Source organism: Heliangelus exortis, chromosome 16 (assembly GCF_036169615.1).
Source record: "Heliangelus exortis chromosome 16, bHelExo1.hap1, whole genome shotgun sequence".
Classification (NCBI taxonomy): Eukaryota; Metazoa; Chordata; class Aves; order Apodiformes; family Trochilidae; genus Heliangelus; species Heliangelus exortis.
The window spans coordinates 10473744-10496782 of record NC_092437.1 but is presented as its reverse complement, the minus strand read 5'-3'; the positions used below and the strand labels follow the sequence as shown (position 1 = coordinate 10496782).

At 45.0% G+C, this 23039-nt stretch overlaps 2 protein-coding genes across 2 annotated transcripts; one reads left to right on the top strand and one right to left on the bottom strand.

Moving 5' to 3' along the window:
- Positions 1-6816: 6816 nt before the first annotated feature.
- SERINC3 (serine incorporator 3) lies at positions 6817-14669 on the top strand. The gene is made up of 10 exons (XM_071760254.1): positions 6817-6951; positions 7298-7459; positions 7874-8067; positions 9172-9251; positions 9960-10097; positions 10910-11079; positions 11732-11822; positions 12225-12402; positions 12819-13046; positions 13743-14669. The coding sequence occupies exons 1-10, from the start codon at positions 6913-6915 to the stop codon at positions 13879-13881; spliced, it is 1419 nt and encodes a 472-aa protein (XP_071616355.1). The 5' UTR covers positions 6817-6912; the 3' UTR covers positions 13882-14669.
- A 367-nt stretch (positions 14670-15036) lies between these two features.
- TTPAL (alpha tocopherol transfer protein like) lies at positions 15037-22784 on the bottom strand. The gene is made up of 5 exons (XM_071760255.1): positions 22549-22784; positions 20867-21319; positions 19961-20154; positions 19492-19602; positions 15037-18754 (listed from the first exon to the last, which is right to left on the bottom strand). Exons 2-5 carry the CDS (start codon positions 21303-21305, stop codon positions 18479-18481), a joined length of 1020 nt encoding a protein of 339 aa, XP_071616356.1. The 5' UTR covers positions 21306-21319; positions 22549-22784; the 3' UTR covers positions 15037-18478.
- Positions 22785-23039: the final 255 nt, after the last annotated feature.

The window sequence follows — 23039 nt, the reverse complement described above, 5'->3', positions numbered from 1 at the left end:
TCGCTGAAATTAGTATCCAGCTACACTCAGACTTTCATTCTAAAACCACAAAAATTGCTCTAAAAATAAGACATCAAAGTTCCTGTGTCGGTACACAGAAGCCAGGACTTAAAGGAGTGATAAATCAGGTACCAGAGAACAATTCATCCCATCTGCCCATCTTCACTGGCCAGAGGGAGGGCTTGGTGACCACCATGGGTTAGGTACTTACCTTGTAGGCAGCTTCAAGACAGAGAGATGAAACCCATCCAAGTAGGAAAGGAACAGGGACACCTCATTTATGCTGTTGTACCTTGACAAAAGCTCTGTGTTACTGCTGGGACTATTTCCCAGCCTAGAGACCACTGCTAGTTTGGTGAAATTTTCTGACATGCACATGGGCATGAGTGTGTCTGTTCCTGCTTTGCTTTGATGGCTCTTGCATGAAATTGTTTGAGGAGTGTAACAATATTGAATGCATACTTGGAAAAACAGCTTTGAAAGGAAAATATCCCCAAGAGCTGCAGTGCAGGCCTGTCAGTGTGCTGGGTTCTACACGAGCCCCTAGAAACACGGTGACAAATACGGTTACGCTAGCACATTTTAATTAAATATTGTAAGCCATGCTTTAGGGTCTGCCATGATATCACAAAGATGGCAAATTCAGAACAGAATGATTACTTGTATCAGGGGGAAATCACTCTGCTTCTACTGGTGGAGGTCAAAGCTTAGCAAGGTGCCTGGGTTTTGCTCCTGAGGCCACTCTCAGTTTTACAGTAACAGATACCTTCAGTTTACATTTTAAAAATTTTTGTCTGTGAACTTGTAGTAAAGGCTTAGTGTGCCCTGCAGCAGCAAGCTGGTTTGTAGGACCCCTTGATAAACCAACACTGAGCCCTCAGTTCTCTCCTTTCCTCCCCTTTCAACATTAATCTTGTGGCTGTTCCTGCCCCCAGCACCCATGGCCACAGTAAATGTTGAGCCTTGTCAGCTCCTGCACTGCCTTCAGCAAACTGCTTGATTCAAACTCTCTCAGGCAACAACCCTTGAACTCAAGGATGGGACTGGAGATGTATTATATTATTAGTTTCCCCTAAGGGTACTCTTTTTCTAAATCATCTAGGATGGGAAAAACATTAGTGAAAGAAGAATGCTGTGACTCACTCTCCAACACCATGGAAGTTCAGAGCAAGCAGAAAAGAGTTAACAGCACAGCCACCCCCAGTAGTATTTCAGTTTCTAAATACAGAGTTCCTTTCTGATCTGGATGCCCATTTTTTGTTATCTTAAAAGTATTTCTGGAACTCTTGGCCAGCTTTAAACAAACAAACAAACAGGGAGAAATATTTGTGAAGATAAGGCAGTCAAGAGTGTTTGGTTAATGAGTCTTTCTAAGTTGAAGGATGTCATTTTTAGACTTCACTTCTTTAAAGCTTGAGAACAGAAGAAAAAATTGCTCTGGAGACTTTAAATCACACAACCATCCCAGCTATTGGCTTTGGAATAACAACCATTCCACTTAGCAAATATCAAACGTGGGAAGACATTTATCTGACGCATCTATATGATCATGTGAACTTCTTGCTCAAGGAGAAATGGTCTCTCTGCTGGAGACACAAGGGGAAGGAACTGTTTTCCCTTCTTTAAAAAAGTACAACAACATAAGCAACTCTAACATGCTAAATGCTCCTGGCACAAGCGCAAAAATGCAACATCTAAAATGTCAGCTGGTACGCTGGGAGGATTTACATCATTTAAAAGATTTATGAGAAAAACCTATTGCACTCACTTCAGAGCATCTTGGAAAGCATCAGCACCAGTGTGGGGGACAATAGAAAAAGAGGGGAAAACTCCAGCTAATAAAAAATTACCACTGTCAGTAGGATACTGCTTTGCTCTTTTTAGAATGAGAAAAAACAGAGTCAGGCACCCATCTGAGTTTAAGCTGTGTGGCAAGAGGAACCAACAGAGCCTCCCATGGCTCTGGGATATACTGGTTTCTCACTTTACATGTTGAGTTGTCTGTGAGTCCTGTGGCTCACCTAAAGCCACACAACTTGTCACTGCTGGAGGCAGGATTAAATCCAGAAAACCCTGACTTCTCCTCCCACTATTGTTTCACTAGAAGCTGTTCTGCTGATAGAAGAAGACTGGCCAGCTGGATTGCAGTGCAGGCTCTCATGGGAGAGATGGGGTCACAGAGACAGGGGAAATAAATCCTGGCTTAATAATAAAAGGATATGTATCAGGCAAGGAAAAATCATGGTAACATTTGAAACAATAAACTCAGCAATGTTTTTAAGGGTGCTTGGACAATGCTCAAGTAGAAGACTGCCAGCCCCTTCTGGGTTAGATCCTCCCTAAAGGGCCTGTCTGAACATCCTATGCTGTTTGCAGGGATACCACCACATTCACCACCTTTCACTGCCTCTTCCTTTTCACCAGCCAACTGCTGGCCCTTCCTTGGTTCATTCACAGATGTCACAGCAGATCTTTTGTACAAACTATCCCCTCCAGTATACCTCCGTGTTGTTGGTTTTATTGTGTTAAATAAGCTTTTATTTAATGTTATTTAAATACTTTTCAATACATTTAAGTTTCACTAATGCTTCCTTAAATAACAAGATGAAATGGCTTGGTAGCATTATTTGAGTGTATTGGGGAAAGGTGAACATTTCTCCCCATCTGTTTTACAAATAACCTAAATTAATGCAATTTCCAGACTGGAGAGCATGATCTGTAGTGAACCAAAGTCAGTGAAAAGGTCTCTGATGACATATGAGGACTTAGAGGAGATTGAAGAAAGGTGTCCCATAAAATAAATTTCTGGCCAAACAAAACTGGAAAGGCACAAAGATTAAAATTCCTCTATCACAACAGCAGTGACTCATCCAGTTGCATAGTCAGCTGGGGTGAAAAAGAAAACAGTTACTCAATCTCTCAGGGATTTAGCCACAGAAGAATATATTATGCAAGTTTTAGCAGCGTTACTAATGGCCTTGAAGCACAACTCTGCTCTGCCTCTCAGCTCAGTGGATCACAAATCAGATGAGTCACGGATCCACGACAGGAGAGGCAAACAGAGCCCAAGGAGTGCAGAGGCAGGTGCTAATGCAGTCACAGAGCACGCAGGCAGGAGAGGGTGTGAATTATAAAATAATGAGTTAAAGGACGGTGGAGAAAAGCAGTTTGCATATTTGAAGACTTGTGAGTGTGGACTGGGGTGATTTTTCTTGATCTTGAATTGCAGGGGGTTGTGAGTGGAGAGCACACTGTGCACAGAGCCAGGCTGCTGGCACTGCCACCCTGCTCCCTGGGAGCTGCAGCACCCAGCCCATGGTTAGGTTGGACCCTGGTGAGAGTCATCTGAGAACTCCAGAACCTTATCATTATTTATCCTTGGGAGATGCTGGAACATCATTATTTTGTAGCAACCATTAACATTTAAAGACTAATGGAGCCCACTGGAGGTTTCAGCCGTAGCAGTTTGCTGTCCATTCTCTCATTACTACCTTCCTCATGGATGGAGGACTTTGACAGCTGTTCTCAAAGCCCAATTTCAGATCTGGGTTGTGGAATCTCAACCCAAAGTCTGGACTAAACAGGTGGGAGAGCAGTTGTGCCTAAAGCAAATTCTGTAATTCTTTATGCCAATCAAAGCATTCATAAGATCTGTTTAAATCCAAGCACTTTACAGACATCCAATAATCAGGATGGTTACATCAGACAGCTGAAGCCAATAACTCAAAATTTACAATTTTTTTCAGGTCAGAACACAGTAAGATGCTTAGAAATGTATATGGGTAAAGATAACACTACTGTAGAAACCCAGAGTACAGGTGATTTTTTAACAGTTGGTTTGACCCAGACATTCCAATCTGTGGTTCCCTTCACCTAACTGAAAGATTCTGGATGGTCAAAGGGTTATTCAATTATAAGCTCTGTATGGGGTCTGTTATCTGCAAAAATACATCCCATCCAGAGCAGGGACCCTCAAACACTCTCAGGAACATCAGGAAAAGTTCTGCATTTTTTTCTGACGAAAAGGAGACCCTGGAGATTAACAAGAATAGTGCTAACGCACAAGCTTGAGTGACATTTTTTATGAGCTCACTTGCACAAAGAACTGCAGAGAATACTTTCAAATTACTCTGACACATTTCCTTTAAATATTAGCTGGTTTCAAGGTTTTAATTCCAGGCATTTCAATTAATAGATACGTATGTGCTATAGCATATAGACACTGCAGGGATGCACCATTTCATTCTGCTGTCAGGACTGATTAACAACCCAGAGCAGGGGTATTTTTGTACATTCTAGGATAACCTCCTGCCATACCCTGTCTTGTTCCCATAGCTGGCAGTCACTAGGCTGACTTTATCCTTATCTCCTGTTAAACACATGTGGTTTGAGGTGATGTTATGCAGAATCAGAGGGGGTTTATGTTGGGAAGTAAAATGAGTGCTTGGATATCTCGTTACGTGGGCAGTGGAAGGAAAAAGCTTTTTATCTGTATCCTTTGTCTTTCCCCAGCATAATCCAGTGGAGAATCTCACAGTACAAAACTATTAATCTCAGAAATTTCCTGAGAACTTTGTCGTACTCAGGATTTAGCTGAGTTTCATCACTGTATTAGTAATGCACCAGTGAAATTATTTACTCAGGAAAAAAACAGAGAATTTTGGATTTTGCTTTTATTCTTCCTACATTCAAGTGAACAAACAGTGAAGTAGCAGGGATGTGGCAAAAGCCTTCTTGCAGATCCAGCTGGTACACCCAAAAGGACAATAACAATACGTTAATATAAAAGGCTCATGTATTATCTGAAGGAAGCACAGTTTTAATGATCTATGGGGTGATTTCTTTCTGAAAGCAGCCTGGATGTCTGCGTGAATGAGGCTGATTACAAGAGAGATGAGACTCTTAGCAGAATGTTCATGTATTCTGAGTGTTAAAGCTGCTGTGGAAAATAAGTGGCTGGTTTACTGGATGCTTTTTATAATTCCTTGGCAATTTTAGATGGCATTAAATCTGCTGTTCTGATTGTTCCTTTCTGTGATGGAAGCAGGGTTTTTGGGAAGGGACTGTGTGAAGGAAAGGTTTTGACAGGAGGGAATGATGGGCAACAGCTGGAACTGCTGACCCCGCCCTCTGAGATTTTGCAACACTAATTCCAATTAAATAGCTGGCAGCTGCTTTCCTGAACTTCAGTGCAAACTTTTGACACCTCGCAGTTGTTCCACCCGCACAGCCACCTCTCGCCTCTTTGCTTCCAGGCAAAGGACTGTAGTCCTTTTAGTGGAGTTCTAGTTAGTGGGGAGCAGGACTGCAGCCTCCCAGATGTCTCTCAAACTCCTCCAGCCTGCAACCCCTGAAGGGCGCTGATAATCCCGACCCAACCAGACCCAGCGATCCGGGCAGCAGCAGAACAACCTCTCTTTTCACATGGTTCCTCTCCCTCGTCTTCTGTTTTAAAGGAGTTCACCTCTGGCTGTGACAGCTCTGCACCCCCAGATACGAATGGAGGGTGTAGCCAGGTGGGGGTTGGTCTCTTTTCCCAGGCAACTCTCAGCAAGACAAGAGGGCACAAGAGGTCTCAAGTTGTGCCAGGGGAGGTTTAGGTTGGACATTAGAAAGAATTTCTTTCTGGAGAGGGTGATCAGCCATTGGAATGGGCTGCCCAGGGAAGGGGTGGATTCTCCATCCCTGGAGATATTTCAAAAGAGCCTGGATGTGGCACTCAGTGCCATGGGCTGGGAACTGCAGTGGGAGTGGATCAAGGGTTGGACTTGATAAGCTCTGAGGTCCCTTCCAACCCAGCCAATTCTAGGATTCTATGAAGGGCTGGAGCGGGGGCTCCTCAAGGAACCCACCTCCGAAAGGCTCATGGGCTGTCCCACTGCCACCCGGAGCTGAGCACCCATGGGTGCTGTTCAGGGCTCAGCATGAGGCAGGAAAAAAGGGCAGGAGCAGGAGGTGAGCTCCGTGGCATCAGCGCTTGTGTTCGTGGAACAGGAGTGGGGATGAGCTGCGGGCTTCCCCCAGGTCTCACAGCACAGACAGGCTGAGCAAAGCCTCGGGCCGCTGGCAGGGTGGGTGACAGCTCTGTCCCCACCCTGTCACCCCCACAGGGACCTACTGGGAGCCACCCGCGCGTTTCCTCCTCAGGCGTCCCGGTCCCTCCGGTGAGGTCAGCGGTGACTCAGGTGGAACCCACGCAGCCTCGGTGCCACCTCTGCCCGCCGTGACGCTTGTGTCCCCCCACGCACGGTGAGGCCCTGACCCCGCTGGGCCCCGGGGAGGGCAGACGGAACACAGGGAGTGGCACGGAGCCTCGCAGGCGGCCGGCGCTCAGGGGCAGTTAACGGAGGTGTGCTGGGCCCACAGCCCGCTGTGGCGATACCAGCCCCGCTGTGCCGGTACCAGCCCCGCTGTGGCGATACCAGCCCCGCTGTGGCGATACCAGCCCCGCTGTGGCGATACCAGCCCCGCTGTGCCGGTACCAGCCCCGCTGTGCCGGTACCAGCCCCGCTGCGCCGGTACCAGCCCCGCTGCCGCTGCCATGGCAACCGCGAACGCCCCGGCACCGCCGAGCGCCCCCCCGCGGCCTCCGTGAGAGGGAGGCGGTGAGTGGCTGGCGGGCCTGCCAATCACGGTCGTTCATTGGCTGCGCTGCCGGGAGAACCGCCTACTCACCGCCTTCCAGCCAATCAGCGCCCTCCACCCTCTGCGCGCCTCGCCGCGGGGAGGGCGGAAGGAGCGTACACAAACACCCGCACCCGCCCCGCCCCATGCTGCCTTCCCATTGGCCGGCAGCCCCCCTCCAAGCGCGCGAGCTTGTCGGGAGCAGCCAATGAGCGCCGGCGGTGCTGGGCGGTGTCCGGCTGCGGGGGCGGAAGCCGGAAGCCGCCCCAGGGTGTGCTCGGCGGCGCCATGGGGGCAGCGCTGGGGGTCTGCTCGCTGGCCAGCTGGGTGAGTGTGACCCCCCCCCTCTCCCCCACACACACACACATCCCCTCAGGGACCCTCCGGCGGGACCCCGCTCTCTGTCTCGCGCGGCCTTGGGGCCCAGGGTCGGTTCCGCCTCCTCCGGGACCGGAGGCTGTTGCAGACCCATGGGCAGAGCGCTCCCAGGCCGTTGACCGGCGGGGCCGGGCCGGTGGCTGAGGGGCCGCGGCCGAGCCTCCCGTGGGGTGTCCGTGGGTGTCGGGCGGTTTATCCGTGGGGCCCGGCGGGGAGCGGAGCGGCGGTTTTGGGGTTTTTATCGCTCAGTGCCAGGGCCCGGGGAACGCCCTCACTGTGTCTGCCTGTCCTGCAGATTCCCTGTCTGTGCAGCGGTGCCTCCTGTTTGCTGTGCAGATGTTGTCCCAACAGCAAGAACTCGACGGTGACTCGGCTGATCTACGCCTTCCTCCTCTTCCTCAGCACTGCTGTTGCCTGCATCATGCTGGCACCGGGCATGGAGGAACAGCTGAGAAAGGTACAAAGGGGAAAAAACCTCCTTCCAGCTGTCTGCAGGGCTGTCACTTGTGTCAGTGACTGTCGGTTCCGTTTACTTGAAGCGAGTGACAGGAGAGACAAACACCAAACGTGCTTTGTCCCCGAGTTAAGAGCCTGCATGCACTGAGAGCTGGCATAGGAAATCCAGGAAATGTACATTTTTAAGTAGACACCTGATCTCTGAACCTGCCCATGGTCAGTCTGTATCAGAGATCTGCTGCTTTGTTTCTTAATCCTCTGGATGCTCATAGTGATGACAATAATGAGGTCTGTGCTGAGTGTGAGGCCCGTTTGTGATCTGAGTCCTCTGGGACTGAGAGCTGTAGCTGTTAGGAATGCTTAAGATGCAAACACAGATGTGAATTCACAACTAAATGTGTCTCTCTCTGTGCAGATACCTGGGTTTTCTGATGAGGGGCTCCCCACTCAGCCTCCCCACACAGATGCTGTTGGCAGCCATGAGGTCTCTCTTGGGTTCAGAGCTGTGTATCGGATCAGCTTTGCCATGGCAGTTTTCTTCTTTCTCTTCTCCCTGCTCATGCTGGAAGTGAAAACAAGCAATGATCCAAGAGCTGCACTGCACAATGGGTATGTGTGTGAGCCAGCTGCCTGCTCTTCCAGCTTCTTTCCTCTCTTTCTCTGACGTTTCTTTCCTGAACATAGTGCCATTGACAGCCTTGAGTTTCTTCTCTACTAAAGAGAGCAATGCTTTAGTCTCCTAAAAATCATTGTGTTTCCCTGATGTGCTCAGTGTGCTTATTATGGGAAGCCAGACATGGCTGCTAATGCTCTGAGAGTGGGTGACCCCAGGGGCAGGTGCTGTGGGCATCCCTCAGTGTTTCCACAGGGATGCTGTGTGTCTCTTGGGTTACATCCCCTTCCTTGCACCAGCTCCTTGGGTCACTCACTGGGCTGGGCTGAATCTGTAATCCAGCAGAAACTGGTTTTCTGATTCACTGATTGAACTGGGTTAGTCCTGGGCTAGGTGACTGAATTATATAATTATAGATAATAGATTTGTTTAATTTGAGTGGGACCTTTGGAGATCCTGTGCTCCAACCCCCAGCTCAGAGCAGAACCAGTGTGGAGCAGGTTGTCTGGAATCTTGTCTAGTTGAGTTCTGAATGTCCCCAAGGATGGGGATGGTTTGACATCTCTGGCCAACCTGTGCAACTTTTTGCAACGTCTTAATTGTAGTTTCTCTTTTTGCAACTCCCATGTGTTGTCTCTTGTCCTTCTGCTGTGCCCCTGAAAGAAGAGTCTGAGTTTAGGCAGCTGCAGGCAGCAGTTGGGTCTCCCTTTTCCCTTTCCCAAGCTGAGCAGTGCAGGGTTGGCTTTCCTCCTCCCAAGGATGAGCTGCTGGCTCCTGTTCTGTTGGCTCAAGCAGAGCTCCTCTTCCAGCAGATCTGTCCAGCCAGTTGGCCTCCAGAGTCTTTCTGTCCCCCTTGCAATGCTCTTTATTTGCCTTTGTTGAGCTTTGAGCTTTCTGTCAGTCCATGTCTCCAATGTACTGACCATTGCTTTACCCTCTCCCCATGATCTGGTGAACATTTTGATCTGCAGTCCCACTCAACACCACATTTTTTCCTTTAAGTTTCTGTTACCAATGTACAGGAAGCTGCTTGCAGGTCATGCAAAATACAGCTCTTGTGTGCAGAGTAAGCCAATATTTTTACCTTGTATCTTTTAAAGGTTCTGGTTCTTCAAAATAGCTGCCATTGTGGCTATCATGGTTGGAGCATTTTACATTCCTGAAGGGCCTTTCACAACAGGTACAGTTAATGTCATCATGGCATTCTCTTTAATAAACTCAAACCTTCCAGACTATAATTCTTATAACGAAAAGTGCTTTTCAAAATTCACAGATTCTGTCCTACTTCACTGGAGTATCTTGGTTCATGCAGTACTTTGAAGTTACAGCAATAAATAATCTCTTTTCCAGTGCACAGGTGTTGGGTATCACCCATCCAGTGACAGCCCATGGTGTGATTGCTGTTGGGCTGAGTCTGCTGACACTGCTTAGATTAGAGGCAGCTCAGAACACTCACAGTTACTAAACACTTCCCTGGAGTCTCTGAATAATCTGTACAAGAAACTTTTGCTGTCTGGCCACATGGCAGGATCTCAGAGGGGTTGCTGATTCTCAGAAATGTGGCACGATGGTGCTTGTGCAGGCAAAGATGTGGCATGTTGGGTCTCACTTTCACTCTGGGAACAGAATCAGGCTGAACATTCCCATGCTTGGCTTTACTAGCACAGGCTACACCCTGGAATAGTTGGGACTCCTCACATGCTTCTGCAAAACAAAGGCCAAAGTGATAAACAGCATCTGCATTTCTAAATATAGTTTCAGATTTTTCCTTTATTTGTCTGCAGTATAATTAGAAGCTCCTTGTCTTTAGCTGTTCTGTTTTGTTTTTAAACTGAGGTAATACACAAATGATGAAAGCTAACCTTGTTTTTCTTGCTCCCTTTTCTAGCTTGGTTTGTTATTGGTGTTTGTGGAGCCTTCATCTTCATTCTTATCCAGTTGGTGCTTCTTGTGGACTTTGCTCACTCCTGGAATGAGAGCTGGGTTGAGAGAATGGAGGAGGGAAATTCTAAGTGTTGGTATGCAGGTAGGATTCATAGCCTGTAAATGGTTTGTTTTCTGCTGGCCAGTACTCTGCAGAGTATCACTCAGTAGTTAGCAAACATATTCTACAACTGTGCTCCAGGATCCAGTCACTAATGTAAACATTTGGAATTAATAGCTCTAGTGTTGCCTTTAAATAAAATGCAGCTTATTTTTGTGTGATTAGCAGACCAGTCACAATAACCAGCACTTGGCTCGCTTGTGGTGTGGGTGCAGAGCCTGATCCCTTCAGCTCCAGCTTTGCTTTGCCACCTCCCCTGTGGAGTTCCTGTGATGTCCATGAGGGACAACTCAAGGTGTGACTCCACACACAAGTGCCCCTGAGCTGAGTTACAGCAGCTTGGAATTACAAAGTGCTGATTGTTGTGGTTCTATGCTCAGAGCTATGAATGCTGCAACAGCACTTTATAGCTTCTTATAAGGAGCACAGCAGAATGGAACTGAAAATGGGTGGCCTTTGGCATAGAAGGGGCAATTCAGGGCTTGTAAATAGCCTGGAAGTGTACAAAAAAGCACTTATTTTAACACTGTGGCTCGATAGTTAAACCAATTAAACTGCTGCTGTAAGGCAGGGCTTATTCCCCTGGTGGCAGCTTTGGCTTCCCTCTGAGCTACACTACTTAGTGAGCTGAAGCAGAAATGTAGCTGTACATAATAAAAATGCATTCTGCTAGTTTTCTGAGCCAGATTTCCAAGTGAGGAAGAGGAACTGCCTCTTTACAGTGCTAGCTGGTCATTAAGTCACCTTAGATGTACTGTTGAACTACATGTGATTTTTTTTTTTTTTCCTTCCAGCTCTGCTGTCTTGTACATGCTTTTTCTACACCTTGTCACTGGTTTTTATTGTGCTCTTCTATGTTTTCTACACAACCCCTGATGGCTGCACAGAGAACAAGTTCTTCATAACCATTAATATGATCCTGTGCATTGCTGTCTCCTTCGTTTCTGTCCTTCCAAAAGTTCAGGTATTATTTTTCTCTACTGTTTTCTTCTGACATAGAAAGCAGAGAAGTTAAAAAGATGTAGTACCAATTCAGTAAGGCACAAGAACTGTGAAACTTGGCTTTTATAGCTGTGCTAGCTAGGAACATCTAAAAAAAGAAATCTTATCTGAAGCCAGTGCACTACAAAGTGACGTTTTTCCTGAAGTCAGGCTTTTTTTGTCTAACATTGTTTTGGAGCTTTTTCCTTGTGGAGCTGGCATGGTTTTAGTGTTGTTCTGGTGGAACAGAGAAACCCATTAGGGGGAAGGAAAATAAGCTGGGAATTTATTGGTTTAATAATGTGGCTCTGAAATTATGGGTGTGTTTAATACAAGAGGATGCTTGCATGTTACTCAGTTCTGAACTGGTACTGTTCAAATATGTCACAGACTAGATTAATATCCACAAAACTGTTAAAACAAGTTGGGGTTAATTCAGTAGGAACTTGTAACTGAGTCTTTGGCACAGAAAAACTGGATTCCTTCCAGTCTTATATTTATAGAACAAAACCCAATGCATATCTAAAAAATAAAGTTTTTCATGCTAATAATGACTGAATCTGTGGCAGTTGGGTAAGACTATCTAACTATATGTAAAACTTGACCTTTTAACCTTGCTTTTCTGTACTGAACAGGAGCACCAGCCTCGCTCTGGCCTCCTCCAGTCCTCTGTCATCACACTCTACACCATGTATCTCACCTGGTCAGCCATGTCCAACGAGCCTGGTAAGCAGCAGCCTGCCTTGAGGAAACATTTTGGTGAGAAAGCAGAAACTGTTGCTGGGGCTGTTACAGATCACTCTGTGGGGATTGCTGAGCTGCCCGGATGAAATCCAGCAAGGCAGTAAAGCCAACAGTACTGCAACCATCAACATGGCTCTTTCCAGAACTAAACTGGGGTTCCTGTTGAGGGAAAAGAAAACAGTGTCAGAGCATACTGATTTTATTTATTACACCCTTGCCTAGGCTCATGGAAAGGAAAAAAATTCCGTGCCATTGCAGCCTCTGGGGAGTCAGAGATCAGCAATTAAAGGGAATAACAAAAATTGCAAGTTTATGTGCCATCTTTTCTTAGCTAAATGCTGTCAAAGCTCACCTCTCTTTAACCTGCCTTGAAATCCCTTCCAGAACGAAGCTGTAACCCAAGTTTGCTGAACATCATTACCCAGATAGCTACACCCACAGCTGCTCCAGAAAATACCACTGTGCTGCCAGCTACTCCAGCTCCACCCGAGTCCCTACAGTGGTGGGATGCCCAGAGTGGTGTTGGATTGGTTATCTTTATCCTTTGCCTCTTGTATTCCAGGTAGGACCTGCACTGCTATCAAATGATAAGCAACTGGGATTAGGCTGCCTTTTTTTTGTTTGAATCTGAGTCTAGTGAAAAATGTACCTGCATTTATATATCCAGCTGTGGTCCTGAGCCCAAATGTGGCTACCAAAGCTGCATTTCATTTTGTGGATTAGGATAGACTTTATTAGCCCAACTCTGATGAGAAAACAAAACGTGTGATGAGATATTTGACTAGAAACACTTTAGCTCAAGAAAAGCTTGGATGAAAACGGCTTGGGAGCTTCTTTGTGTTTACAGATCATTAAAAAAAACCCAAAGCACTCTTATTTTCAAGCCAGGCATTCACTGTGGTCTGGGGCTTGCTTTATTAGCAAACACAGCTAACCGAGCAGGGAGTTTTTAACCAGGTCTCTGGGGTTACCTTGCAGCATTCGCTCCTCAAACAACAGCCAGGTGAACAAGCTGATGCTGTCTGGGAGTGACAGTGTCATGCTGGAGGAGTCGCTGGGCACCGGCAGCGGGGCCGCAGAGGAAGGAGAAGTGCGCCGCGTTGTGGACAACGAGAAGGATGGCGTTCAGTACAACTACACCTTCTTTCACTTCATGCTCTTTCTGGCCTCTCTTTACATCATGATGACACTGACAAACTGGTACAGGTAAGAGACACAAGGCTATGTGCCAGTCCATGGTTTTTAGGTGGGCAGCTGTCTGGCTGATTAAGGTGCTGTCCCTGTACCTTGTAGGGGCTTTGGAGTTGTGCCTGCTCAGTTTTGTATTGCTGAGTAAGATGTTGAAAGCCTGGACAAAAATACATGATTAACAGCTTCACAGCAGAAAGTGTGGTAAATATCTTTCACATATGGAAGCAGCAGGAAGCATACATACAAAATTGGCTTCAGGTGGTCTCCTGGGTGGTTTCAGAGGCCAGCCTGATGCTACTGGCTCTGTTCCCTGGGAAAGATGAGCAGGGACAGCCATACATGCCACTACAATGAAGATATGATTTCCTAGATCTGTTGGGAGCACTTGGATGTAAATCTTTCACTGCTGCAGCTTGTAAATACTTTTCCCAGGACTGCCATGTTGTATAAATTAGGAAATAGACTTACAGAGCAGCAGCCATCAAGCAGCATAGCTCAGTGAAAGATTTCCCTGAACAGTGGCACATCCACATAGGCAGCCAGGAAATTGCTGGTTTACTTGTCTCATAGTCCTCCCACAAAGGCTCTTGCATTGGAGAGTCCCAGATGATTATCCTAACTTAGGATTCATATGAGAGGTAGTAAGGAGTGGAAGTAGTAGTAAGTGGAAAGTGCCTTTTTTATCTATTAATTCACTTCTTTGCTTTTTAGCCCTGATGCGGATTTTAAAACGATGACAAATAAGTGGCCAGCAGTGTGGGTGAAGATAACTTCCAGCTGGGTTTGTCTCCTTCTTTATCTTTGGACCCTAGTGGCTCCTCTTGTCCTTACTAATAGGGGCTTCAGTTAAATTGCTGCACCCCTCTGAGCTTACAAAAGTGGGGAACTTTTTTGCTGAAAGCCAAAACGTTCATGTATTACTTTAGTTATGCTGTCCATGTTGCTGTTTCTCATGTGAATATTAACATGCAGGTGGATAGAGAGTTTTGTGTTTCATAATGCTTGATGCAGGATGAAAATTATTATCAGTTCTCTTTCTATTTTAACTTTCAGTTAGGGTTATCTTATTACTTCATTTTTAAAACTCACTACAGCTGTGCTGTTAAAGCATAGAAGAAAATACCAGTTCTGTTCAATAACCACAACTTTTCTATTGAATAGAAATAACATTTAGCTAAATATGAAGTAATATATTTTGAAGAACAATTATATTCAGCATAATGCACTACTATGCTAACACTTCAGTTCCTGGAAGTGTAAGCCATGCTGCTTGATTTCTACATTCCACCACAAATGTTTTTTGAAATTTATACTTGCCTTCCTGCTTTGTGGCAAAATAAGCCCTTTTTTTTTTTACCAAAGAACAGAGCTTTGAGGTTTGCAAATTGTTAAACTCTTTTTAAGAACAAACTTGCCCCTTTCTAAGAGGCAAATTCTATGGTAACTTCTTTTTTAGTACTTTTGCCAAATATTGAGTGGTAAGTGTATGACTAGCTTAAGCAAAATTATGCTTATGATGGAAAAACAGAGCTTCTTGTCTAATATGCTTAAAAAACTAATATACATGAAATTATTAATATTGGCACTAAGGCATTTGCACTGTAAGTTCATTTGAATAAAGCAGACTAACTACTGAAACTGTCCCAGGTCTGTTGAAGAGTGTTAAGCAGCAGTTATTCTCCAATGCATACAATGATTCAAACACAATTTAGACTGGATGCTTTCTTCATGCAGAAAGTAAGTTATATTTCTTTTGAAACAAAGAGGAGCTTCCATGTGATTCTCTGACTGTCAAATCCTATTCCTTGATGTTGCTCATCTACAGTTCAGTTAAAATTTAGTTCTTCAGTAGAGGGCAATGCCTTATTCTCATGTAATGTTGTGGCAATTACACTTATTTGCAATAGTGGTTTTAGTGTGGAACTAAAGTATATTTCACTATTGACTTTTTGAGTAAAATACAGCAAAATGACACAAGGCAAACAAATTTTAAATATCAAATTAGTAGCTGTTACAATGTGTTTAATCACCCAGTCATGCATCATAAAATTACAGATTTGGCCACTCCATTTTATAAAATGCATTATAAAAATAAATTTTGTCAAAATAAGATGTACACTTAACCACCCAACACCTCTAGGCCCACATACAACAGAAGGCAAAATTATTAGTTTGAATAACACAATGACTAACTCATGCCAAAATGAGACTTAACAAAAAAAATACTTTACTGAATTCCTGAAAATACCTCAGGGTTTGTAACACCCATTTGCAAGAGTATAAATTCAAGTACTTTTATGTACATTATTCAGCTGCCTTTTTCCCACTTAATGCCAAAAGCCATGGCTGCCCAATGCAGTTCAAGTATTTTTTCTTATTATGCACTGGATTTGGCAGGGATGGCTTATGGACTGGGTAAGGGCTGTAACCACTGGAAACAAAAGTTATTTCAAGTGAGGAAAAGAACAGATCAGTGCTATGGAAAAAACAAATAACAACAACAACAAAACCCCACAAACCGAAAGAGAAAACTCTATGCTTTTTTTCACATCTCTTAATTTTCAGATAAGGAGACTCTGTATTTAAAACAAGTGTTTGTTTTCCAAATGCTGATATGAAAAATTTGGGGAACAAACTGATTTCTTGGCTAGCAAGCACTGAAGCTCAGCAAACACTCCCAGATGGGTAGTCAGGCACTAATAGGACAAAGCTGTGCTTTCTGTAAGAGAAGCCAAGCACTGGTTATGAAGCTAAAAAGGGTGAGAGAGAGCAGCTCAGTGAAGTTTCAACTCTGTCTGAGTTCTGAAGCTGAGAGAGAGCAAATCAGAAATAACAGATTGTTGACTAAAGGTAAGCCTGGCTTAGCTGAAGCATCCTGCCAGCAACTGCCCAGCAGCCAGCTGTAAGAAACAGAAGTTCTGGAGGCACAGCACAGGCTGTTTCAAGCATTAATAATAAAGCCTTATCTATTAGGTTTAAATCATATTTTTTAAATCTTAGATTCTCTGTGAGCAGAGGAGAAAAGAGGAGGGAGAGATGGATTTAGGTTCCCTACTATTTAAGGCATGCAAGAGAATATAAAAGCCTGAAAAAGGGTTTGGTTTCTGTAGAGGTTCCTCAGCCTCCTGCTGAACAACACTACTTTTTTATTTTTCTTTGAAGGGCACTAAATTGAATTTTGAATATTTGATCTCCCTCTCTAGTTACATAAATGGATCAAAGTAGCTGTTATTATAGGTTAACTCTAAAAATACTGCAGCACAATTAAGGAAGAAGTGTCAGATACCAGTCATGCCTTTGCTTCCAGGAAAAATGGTCCATCCTATTTCTTTTTTAAATTGTATTTAATGATAAAAAAAATTATGAGGCACTGAACCAACATAAACACTACTGTAGGTTTTGGCAGATAAACTGTGTGGGCAGCCACTTACCTTTCTAAATCCTGGTGCTGTGTGCTTCTGTTTTGCTAGGTAGCACAAAGAATTGAATTCATCTTTGCAAAACACACAGCACATTCTAGTCAGAAATGAGGAGGAAGTGGCTAGCAGTGATCTTTTACCTTATTTTAAGTAGAAGAAAATGGTAGGGTTCTGTAATTTTTCCTGCACTAAAGGTAAGGTTGTCAAAGAGGAGTAAGGATTGACTTACTAAGGTAGGAAAAAGCTGATGCTTTCAGTGAAGAAAATTCGTCTCTTCCCACCTTTATTTTAAAACAGCTCAAGTGATAAGTTCAGCTTCTTAACTACCACCCAGAAAAAAGCTTTAAAGTTCATCTCTTTTCGAAACTCAGTCTCCTTTTATAATGCTTGGACAACGGGTATGGCATTTGCTAACTCCTAATTTCAGGATGTCTGCTGCCAGATCAGGAAGTCAGTGGTAGAGGAGTCTCTTTTTGGCAATGCAGTCATGCTGTAGGGGAACTGAGAGGAAGAGAGACATTCAAAACAGAATTTGGCACTTTGAAAAATGAACGTCTGAAATTCTCAAGATGCTTTAGTTTTATATTTACAGAGAAATAACTGGTAGCTATAATCACACTTGGCACCAAATAAAGGTTTCATTTAAGCAAAGTGCTCTAGAGATAAGTCTCCAATTAGAAGGGATGTCCTTTTCCCCAGGGTGTGAAATATATCACCTTGAAGTAAGTGGGTGTGTTTTCCTGATCCTATTTTCCCACCTCCACAGTTTATAGTGCAGAAAAATGTGTGCAAAGAGAGTGCTGAGAGTTCAGTACTAATTCAAGACCATTAAAAAGACTGAGCTTGGGGAGTGGGGACAGCTCCTCTAGACATAGGTATCTTACCCTGGTTTGACATGGGAGGCTTAGTTGTGTCTCTAGACAAACACCTAGAAGCACAGGCATACAAACTACAGGTAAATATTAGAGAGATGATTAAAGTCTGATTTCATAGAGGAACATGGCAACCAAAGACAAAATAGGTCAACAAAGTTGAAAACAAAACTGTAACATTTCACAAAAGAACCAACAAGCACAGTGAACAAAATGCTACAATACCAGGAAATTTAAGAATGTGCTTTCAAATAGCCTGTCTGCACTGGGGGTTGCAGACTTAAACTCAAATTCTGCCTAAAGTAACGTGCTAAAGAAGCACCTTGCTGTCTTACATCTGCTACAAAGTCTTACAAATTCTATGTAAGAGTTACCACTCAGGGTGGTAAAGTGGGTAACAGCTTTTTCTTATTTGGTCCTGAACCTCGTTATTTGAAACTGTATCTAATTAAAAGCCTTAGTACTTGATCTGAATAGTTTCCTGTTTTCAGAAAATGAAGATTGCATCTTCTTATAATTAGTGTTGGCATTGATGTTCTAATAGGTAATCCATCAGTTTTAGTCTTCCTACTGTAAGGAAGTTTCAGAGATGATCTCCATACTGGTATCATTAATTTGAGCCAAATACTCATCGAAATATTCCAGAAATGCCAGCTCACCATCTGAACCAACTGCCAAATGAGACATTTATGCTTTTAAGCAGCCTTCACTGACAGAATTGCATTTTACTGGGTTCAGAAGCAATTTTCTTGTTTTGGATTACTGGTGTTTTCAGAAAGAGAAGGTAATGGATGGTCCCAAAGATAGTAAATCCTCATTGACATTTTTCACCTGGGCAGGAAGGGGATAAGAAACTTATCAAGCTTATTATCCTGTGATCTAATTTTTTTCTGTATCATTGAAAAGAATAAGCCAGTTTGCATCATTCAGAGGTTGATGAGCCTCAAGTATTCTACATAACTTGTGCTCTCTGACTTTATTCTCCCCGAACTCTGCCCTGCCCCCACTGTGCCCTCTTCAGCTTCCTTTGGTTCTACAGTGTAAAGTGCCTCAGCAGTCTGTTCCTGAACTGCAGCTCTAGGGGTAAGGCAGAGTTCACAACATCACCCACCAGAACAGATTTAACTGTGCTGGAAAACTTCCCTTGGCTGGTTTATTAGTAACAGTAATAGAGCTGAGGTTTCATGCCTCGCAGAGAATCATCACATTGCTTTTCATCAGCATCCCCACTCACTAGCATGTCATGGGGAGAGCTGTCAGATGGGAGAACCAGCTGTGAGAAGTCATGCAGAAAGTCCTCTTCAGAGGACAGCAGCAGCTCATTCCAGGCAGAGATGTCCAGCTTCCCTGAAGTACCACCGTATTCTTCAGGAAGGATCACTGGAGGGATGTTTTGATGAAGGGAATTAAGATCACAGCCATGAAGAAAAAACTGAAGAAGAAAGCAGAATTACAGCTTTAATAGTGTGCACCCAACACTTTACAGAGAATCCTGAAATAGCCATCTAACAAGCTGAGTTTGAGTTAGAGAACAAATTTGGGAAACAATGTCTTTATGGGTAAGTGGCAGTACACAACATTGGGCAGGTGCAGTTAGACAGAGTAGTGAGAGGTCTTGAGACAAAGTCTAGTGCAGCTTAAATCCCAGCAAGAGAGACCTGACAATTGGTACTCTGTGCCAAGGTTTCAAATGCAGCTGGTTCCTGTGCCTGTGGGATTTGAAGCACTTATCCATGTGGAAAAAAGCATCATCCTTTGCAACTACATCCAGCACTAATGTTGTAATACTAGTGCCACACAGGATGCTTGCTTGAGGGAGAAGAGCAAGGACAGGGCAACACAGATTTTCTGTGGCACCACCTCATAAACAAAGTGTTACTTGCCAGGATAATCCAACCCCAGGGATTGACTTAATGTCCTGAATACAGATCATGTGCCCTGAAGATCCATATAAATGTTATGCCAGTATTAAATTCCTCCAAAGCTTCTCTCATAAAGAGGGCTCCCCACAGACACATTTTTAAAACTTAAAGCAGAACAGACCAGTTAGAGCAAGTAAATGGCACCAACATTTTCCTAGCTGTAAGGTTTTTCAACTGTTTTTACTTGCAGCAGCCTAGCAAGGAACTTACACATATTAGCATTAATGTTGAAATGACAAATCCTTACCCGATTTGCTATCTTTTCCTTCAGAAAAGGCTTGATGATTGCAAAAATTCCTTTGAATATACGAGGCTCATTTATTATGTTGACAGCTTTTATTCGAATGGGGAATCCATCCTGAAGGAGTAAAGAAGATTTTTATTAAGCAGTTTAAAAAAAACAGTTGCCACCTTCCTCTTTTTAAAAACCTCCTGAGACTGACTCCCAGCACAACCCACTGGCTTCTAAACTTCCATCTGAGGTACCAACATAAACCAGTACTGCAACAGATGGGAGCTGGAGTGCAAAAAGTCAAAAAAAAGAGCAAATGAGGTAAGTTGGGAAGGGTCTAAGAAACTGGTTGGGCAGAGGCATGTTTAATTCTGCTAGGAAAAGCCAAGATGCTTAAATTTCTGGTGACATAGTCAAGAATTCTAGACAAAGAAGCAGTCATTTACAATGCACAAGCTTATTTTCCCACCAGTTCAGGTCTTACCTGAAGAATTCCAATCACTTTTTTGGCTACAAAAGGCCCAAAATGAGACGCCTTAGATAAGCTGACTCCTTTGTAGTCTGCCAGGATTACAATTCCATTCACCTGGGTCTCTTCGGACTGAATGAGTTTTTCTAAGGTTAAGTATATGGCACGAATGTTCTCAGTAATCGGGTAATTACTGGGTGTCCATCTGTCTGAGGTTACAAGACATGGATGGTAAGTTGGAGAGTAAATATAAGCTAACAATACACATTCCAAAAAATTATTTTCTATTTTCCTGGACTCTTAAAAGTTAGTCTTTAATAGCCACAGTCCTAGTTCAGATCAGCCTTTCTTAGGAGAGAGATAATTGGCAACTCATTTGTAGTTTAAGGAGCACAGGCAATGGTTTTAAGGACCCCGTTCTCCACCCAGCAGAGCTGATTAAAAGCAGCTTCAGCTCAGAAACAAAGCAGGTAAATGGAAAGGAGGAGAATGAAGAGAAATTTACAGCAAGCCTGGCAGCACCAAAAGCACAGGGAAGGCTCCAGTTGTTGACATGGAAGTCAAAGCCATAGGCTCCTCTCTTCTCACTTATTGTCAAAGCAAATTACAAGCTTCTAACTGAAGGCCAGCAGCACTGTTTCAACTTGAGGTGCTACAGATCATTTTTTCTTGAGTGTCCTAATATTTCATGAGCCCACCTCACTGCATTTTTGTTTTGACATAACAGCAGTTATTGCAGACACAGGAAAAGGAACTGGTATAATGTTGGCTAACAAACATGTCTTTTCACAAGTTAGCTTTTCAAAGAGAACCCAGATACTTTGTGTAAGTAACCACTGTTCACAGGAGAGCAGAAAACAGATTGTTTGGCCCAGACACACCTTGAAGATGGAGAACAAAGACATTCATGCATTTCAGTACCTGGCCGGATGCAGACAATGTGGCGTCCCTCTGGGTCCAGCTGAGGCAGCACAGTGACAAAACCAGACTCTAGGACAGGCTTTATTGCAGATGGCTTCAAATTATTGAACACCTCAGGCCAGGTCCTCCTACAGGTGTGGTAGTTCACCAGAAGCTGAAGTGCTCGATCGTAATCAAATTTCCTGGCTCTGAGGAATCTTAGCAAAAAAGCATCGTCCAGGCAGGTCCCCAGGGAGGGGTAGTCTTTGCACACCATATCCCGGAGAGCCTGCACATCACGGAGCCTCCATTCAGGTTTCTCTTGGAGCTCTTCCCGGGCTTTGGTAATGAGATCAGGAGACAGGGAACAAACATACTTTGGCTGATCTGGTAGGAACTCGGTGTCCGATGGAGACCCTGCTGATGGACTTGTCCTGGTGCAGTCACTGTCTCCTGACATAATGTGGCAGGGATCTGTCAAAAAAACAAGTGTTACACATGACAAACAATCCCATGGACTAGCAAGTGTATTTATTATGTCCTGTCCTCACTTCCCTGCTGATGAGGCTGCCCTTAGAAGAATCAGCACTACAGACAGAAGTACAGTTCAGACGTTTTAATTCTCTTCCTAGGATTAGAAAGTGCAGGTTTGTTTCTCTAAGCTCATTGTCCTGCACAGCAGGTAGAAAACAACCTTGGATGAAACCTAACTATGTTAAAAAAATAAGTTAGAATTACACAGCCTCATTACAAAACACTAGAGTTCCATTTGCCTTAACAATTGTTTCTTACATCCAACTGGAGACTAAAGCAAAGTAAACCCAGTTGGGCAGGATTCTCACATTTGGTCAAATTACACTCTCTTACCAGAAACTTTGCTAGATGAGCCCAGACAGGTGGGAATTCTCATTAACTTCTCTGGCAAACAAATACATCAATCAGAAGGTCTGTCTGTGGGAACACTTTGAGCAATTTGGGAGGAGCAGCATTCAGGGATATAAGACATGGCTGTGGTTCACAGACTGGATGAACAGGTGAGAACATGACAGACTCTTATGCCAGCCCTGCATGAGTACTGAGGTAGAATTAATCTAGTTTTCAGTGTGCTGCCAGCATTTCTGAACTGGGAACTTAATCTCCAAATCCAGCAGCAAGTGGATAGAGTGAAAAATTTAAAAATTATGGGTGTGACAGACACTGTAGCTTTATCTGGGTCTGGAAGGGGAAAATAAGAATTTTTTTTTTCATGAGCTGCTCCTATTTAGTCACTCACAACACACTACACCTCTCATGGGTGTCACCCAGGAATCATCTGTCAGAATAAAACCTCTCCCACGTAACCACCTTCCCTTGGGAAACTCACTCCAAGCGCCTTCCCCAGGGGAGGTTCCGGGGCGCCGGGACCACTCACGGGGCTCTGCAGGACCCGACCCGACCCGGCAGCTCCGGCAGAGGATCTGGCACCAGGGCTCACAGCTCCCTCCCTGCTTCCCCCGGGCCTGGGGCCCCAAATCCTGCGCCTCTGCCTGAGGACCCCCGCACTCTCTCAGCGCTCCCGGCGCTCAGGCGGGCAGAGGAGCAAGGAGGCCCTCCCAGCCTCTCCGCTCCACCTTCACCACCCCACACACACCCCCAGCCCCTCAGATCCAGCGTTAATTCCCCCTTCCAGCTCCAGCACCCTCCTCCCCACGGCCCCTCCGTACCGATCACTCCCGCCCCGCTCCGCCGTCTCCAGGCAGCGGCGCCCCGGAACTCCAGCGGCCGCCCGGAAACCTCCGGCCCCGCGCATGCGCCGTGGATCCCGGGCAGACCCGAGGTTCCGACCCGGAGCTTTCCCCGCCGCTTCAAGGACCCCTGAGCTCCGCGCAGCGCGGGTGGGGTTCGGCCCACGGTCCAAAACGCGGATGTCCCCCATCCCTGCGTGAGGGAACCCCGGTACCGCTTAGTGGGTGGCATCACTTCACTTCCACCTCGTCTCTAAGGAGTCTCGTTACCTCCAGCCATGAGCCACAAAGCCATAATTATATTTATTATATATATATATTAAGCGTCCCCGGAGGTGAGCAGCGAGCAGCTCTGGCCCCGGGCGGTGTCTGAGGGCAGCGAGGCTGCCGAGAGAGGAGAGAGACGGGAACGGGGCCGCAGCACCCACAGAACGGGTCCCGGAGCCGCTCCCTTCCCCGCAGAGCTCCCC

Bases quoted from the DNA above. Each gene is read 5' to 3' on its own strand.
- SERINC3 (XM_071760254.1), top strand. From the start codon at position 6,913: ATGGGGGCAGCGCTGGGGGTCTGCTCGCTGGCCAGCTGG. The intron at 8,068-9,171 runs GTATGTGTGTGA...TATCTTTTAAAG, and splicing joins AGAGCTGCACTGCACAATGG to GTTCTGGTTCTTCAAAATAG. The intron at 11,080-11,731 runs GTATTATTTTTC...TGTACTGAACAG, and splicing joins CTGTCCTTCCAAAAGTTCAG to GAGCACCAGCCTCGCTCTGG.
- TTPAL (XM_071760255.1), bottom strand. From the start codon at position 21,305: ATGTCAGGAGACAGTGACTGCACCAGGACAAGTCCATCAGCAGGGTCT. The intron at 20,155-20,866 runs GTACTGAAATGC...TTGTAACCTCAG, and splicing joins CATTGTCTGCATCCGGCCAG to ACAGATGGACACCCAGTAAT. The intron at 19,603-19,960 runs GTAAGACCTGAA...TTACTCCTTCAG, and splicing joins AAGTGATTGGAATTCTTCAG to GATGGATTCCCCATTCGAAT.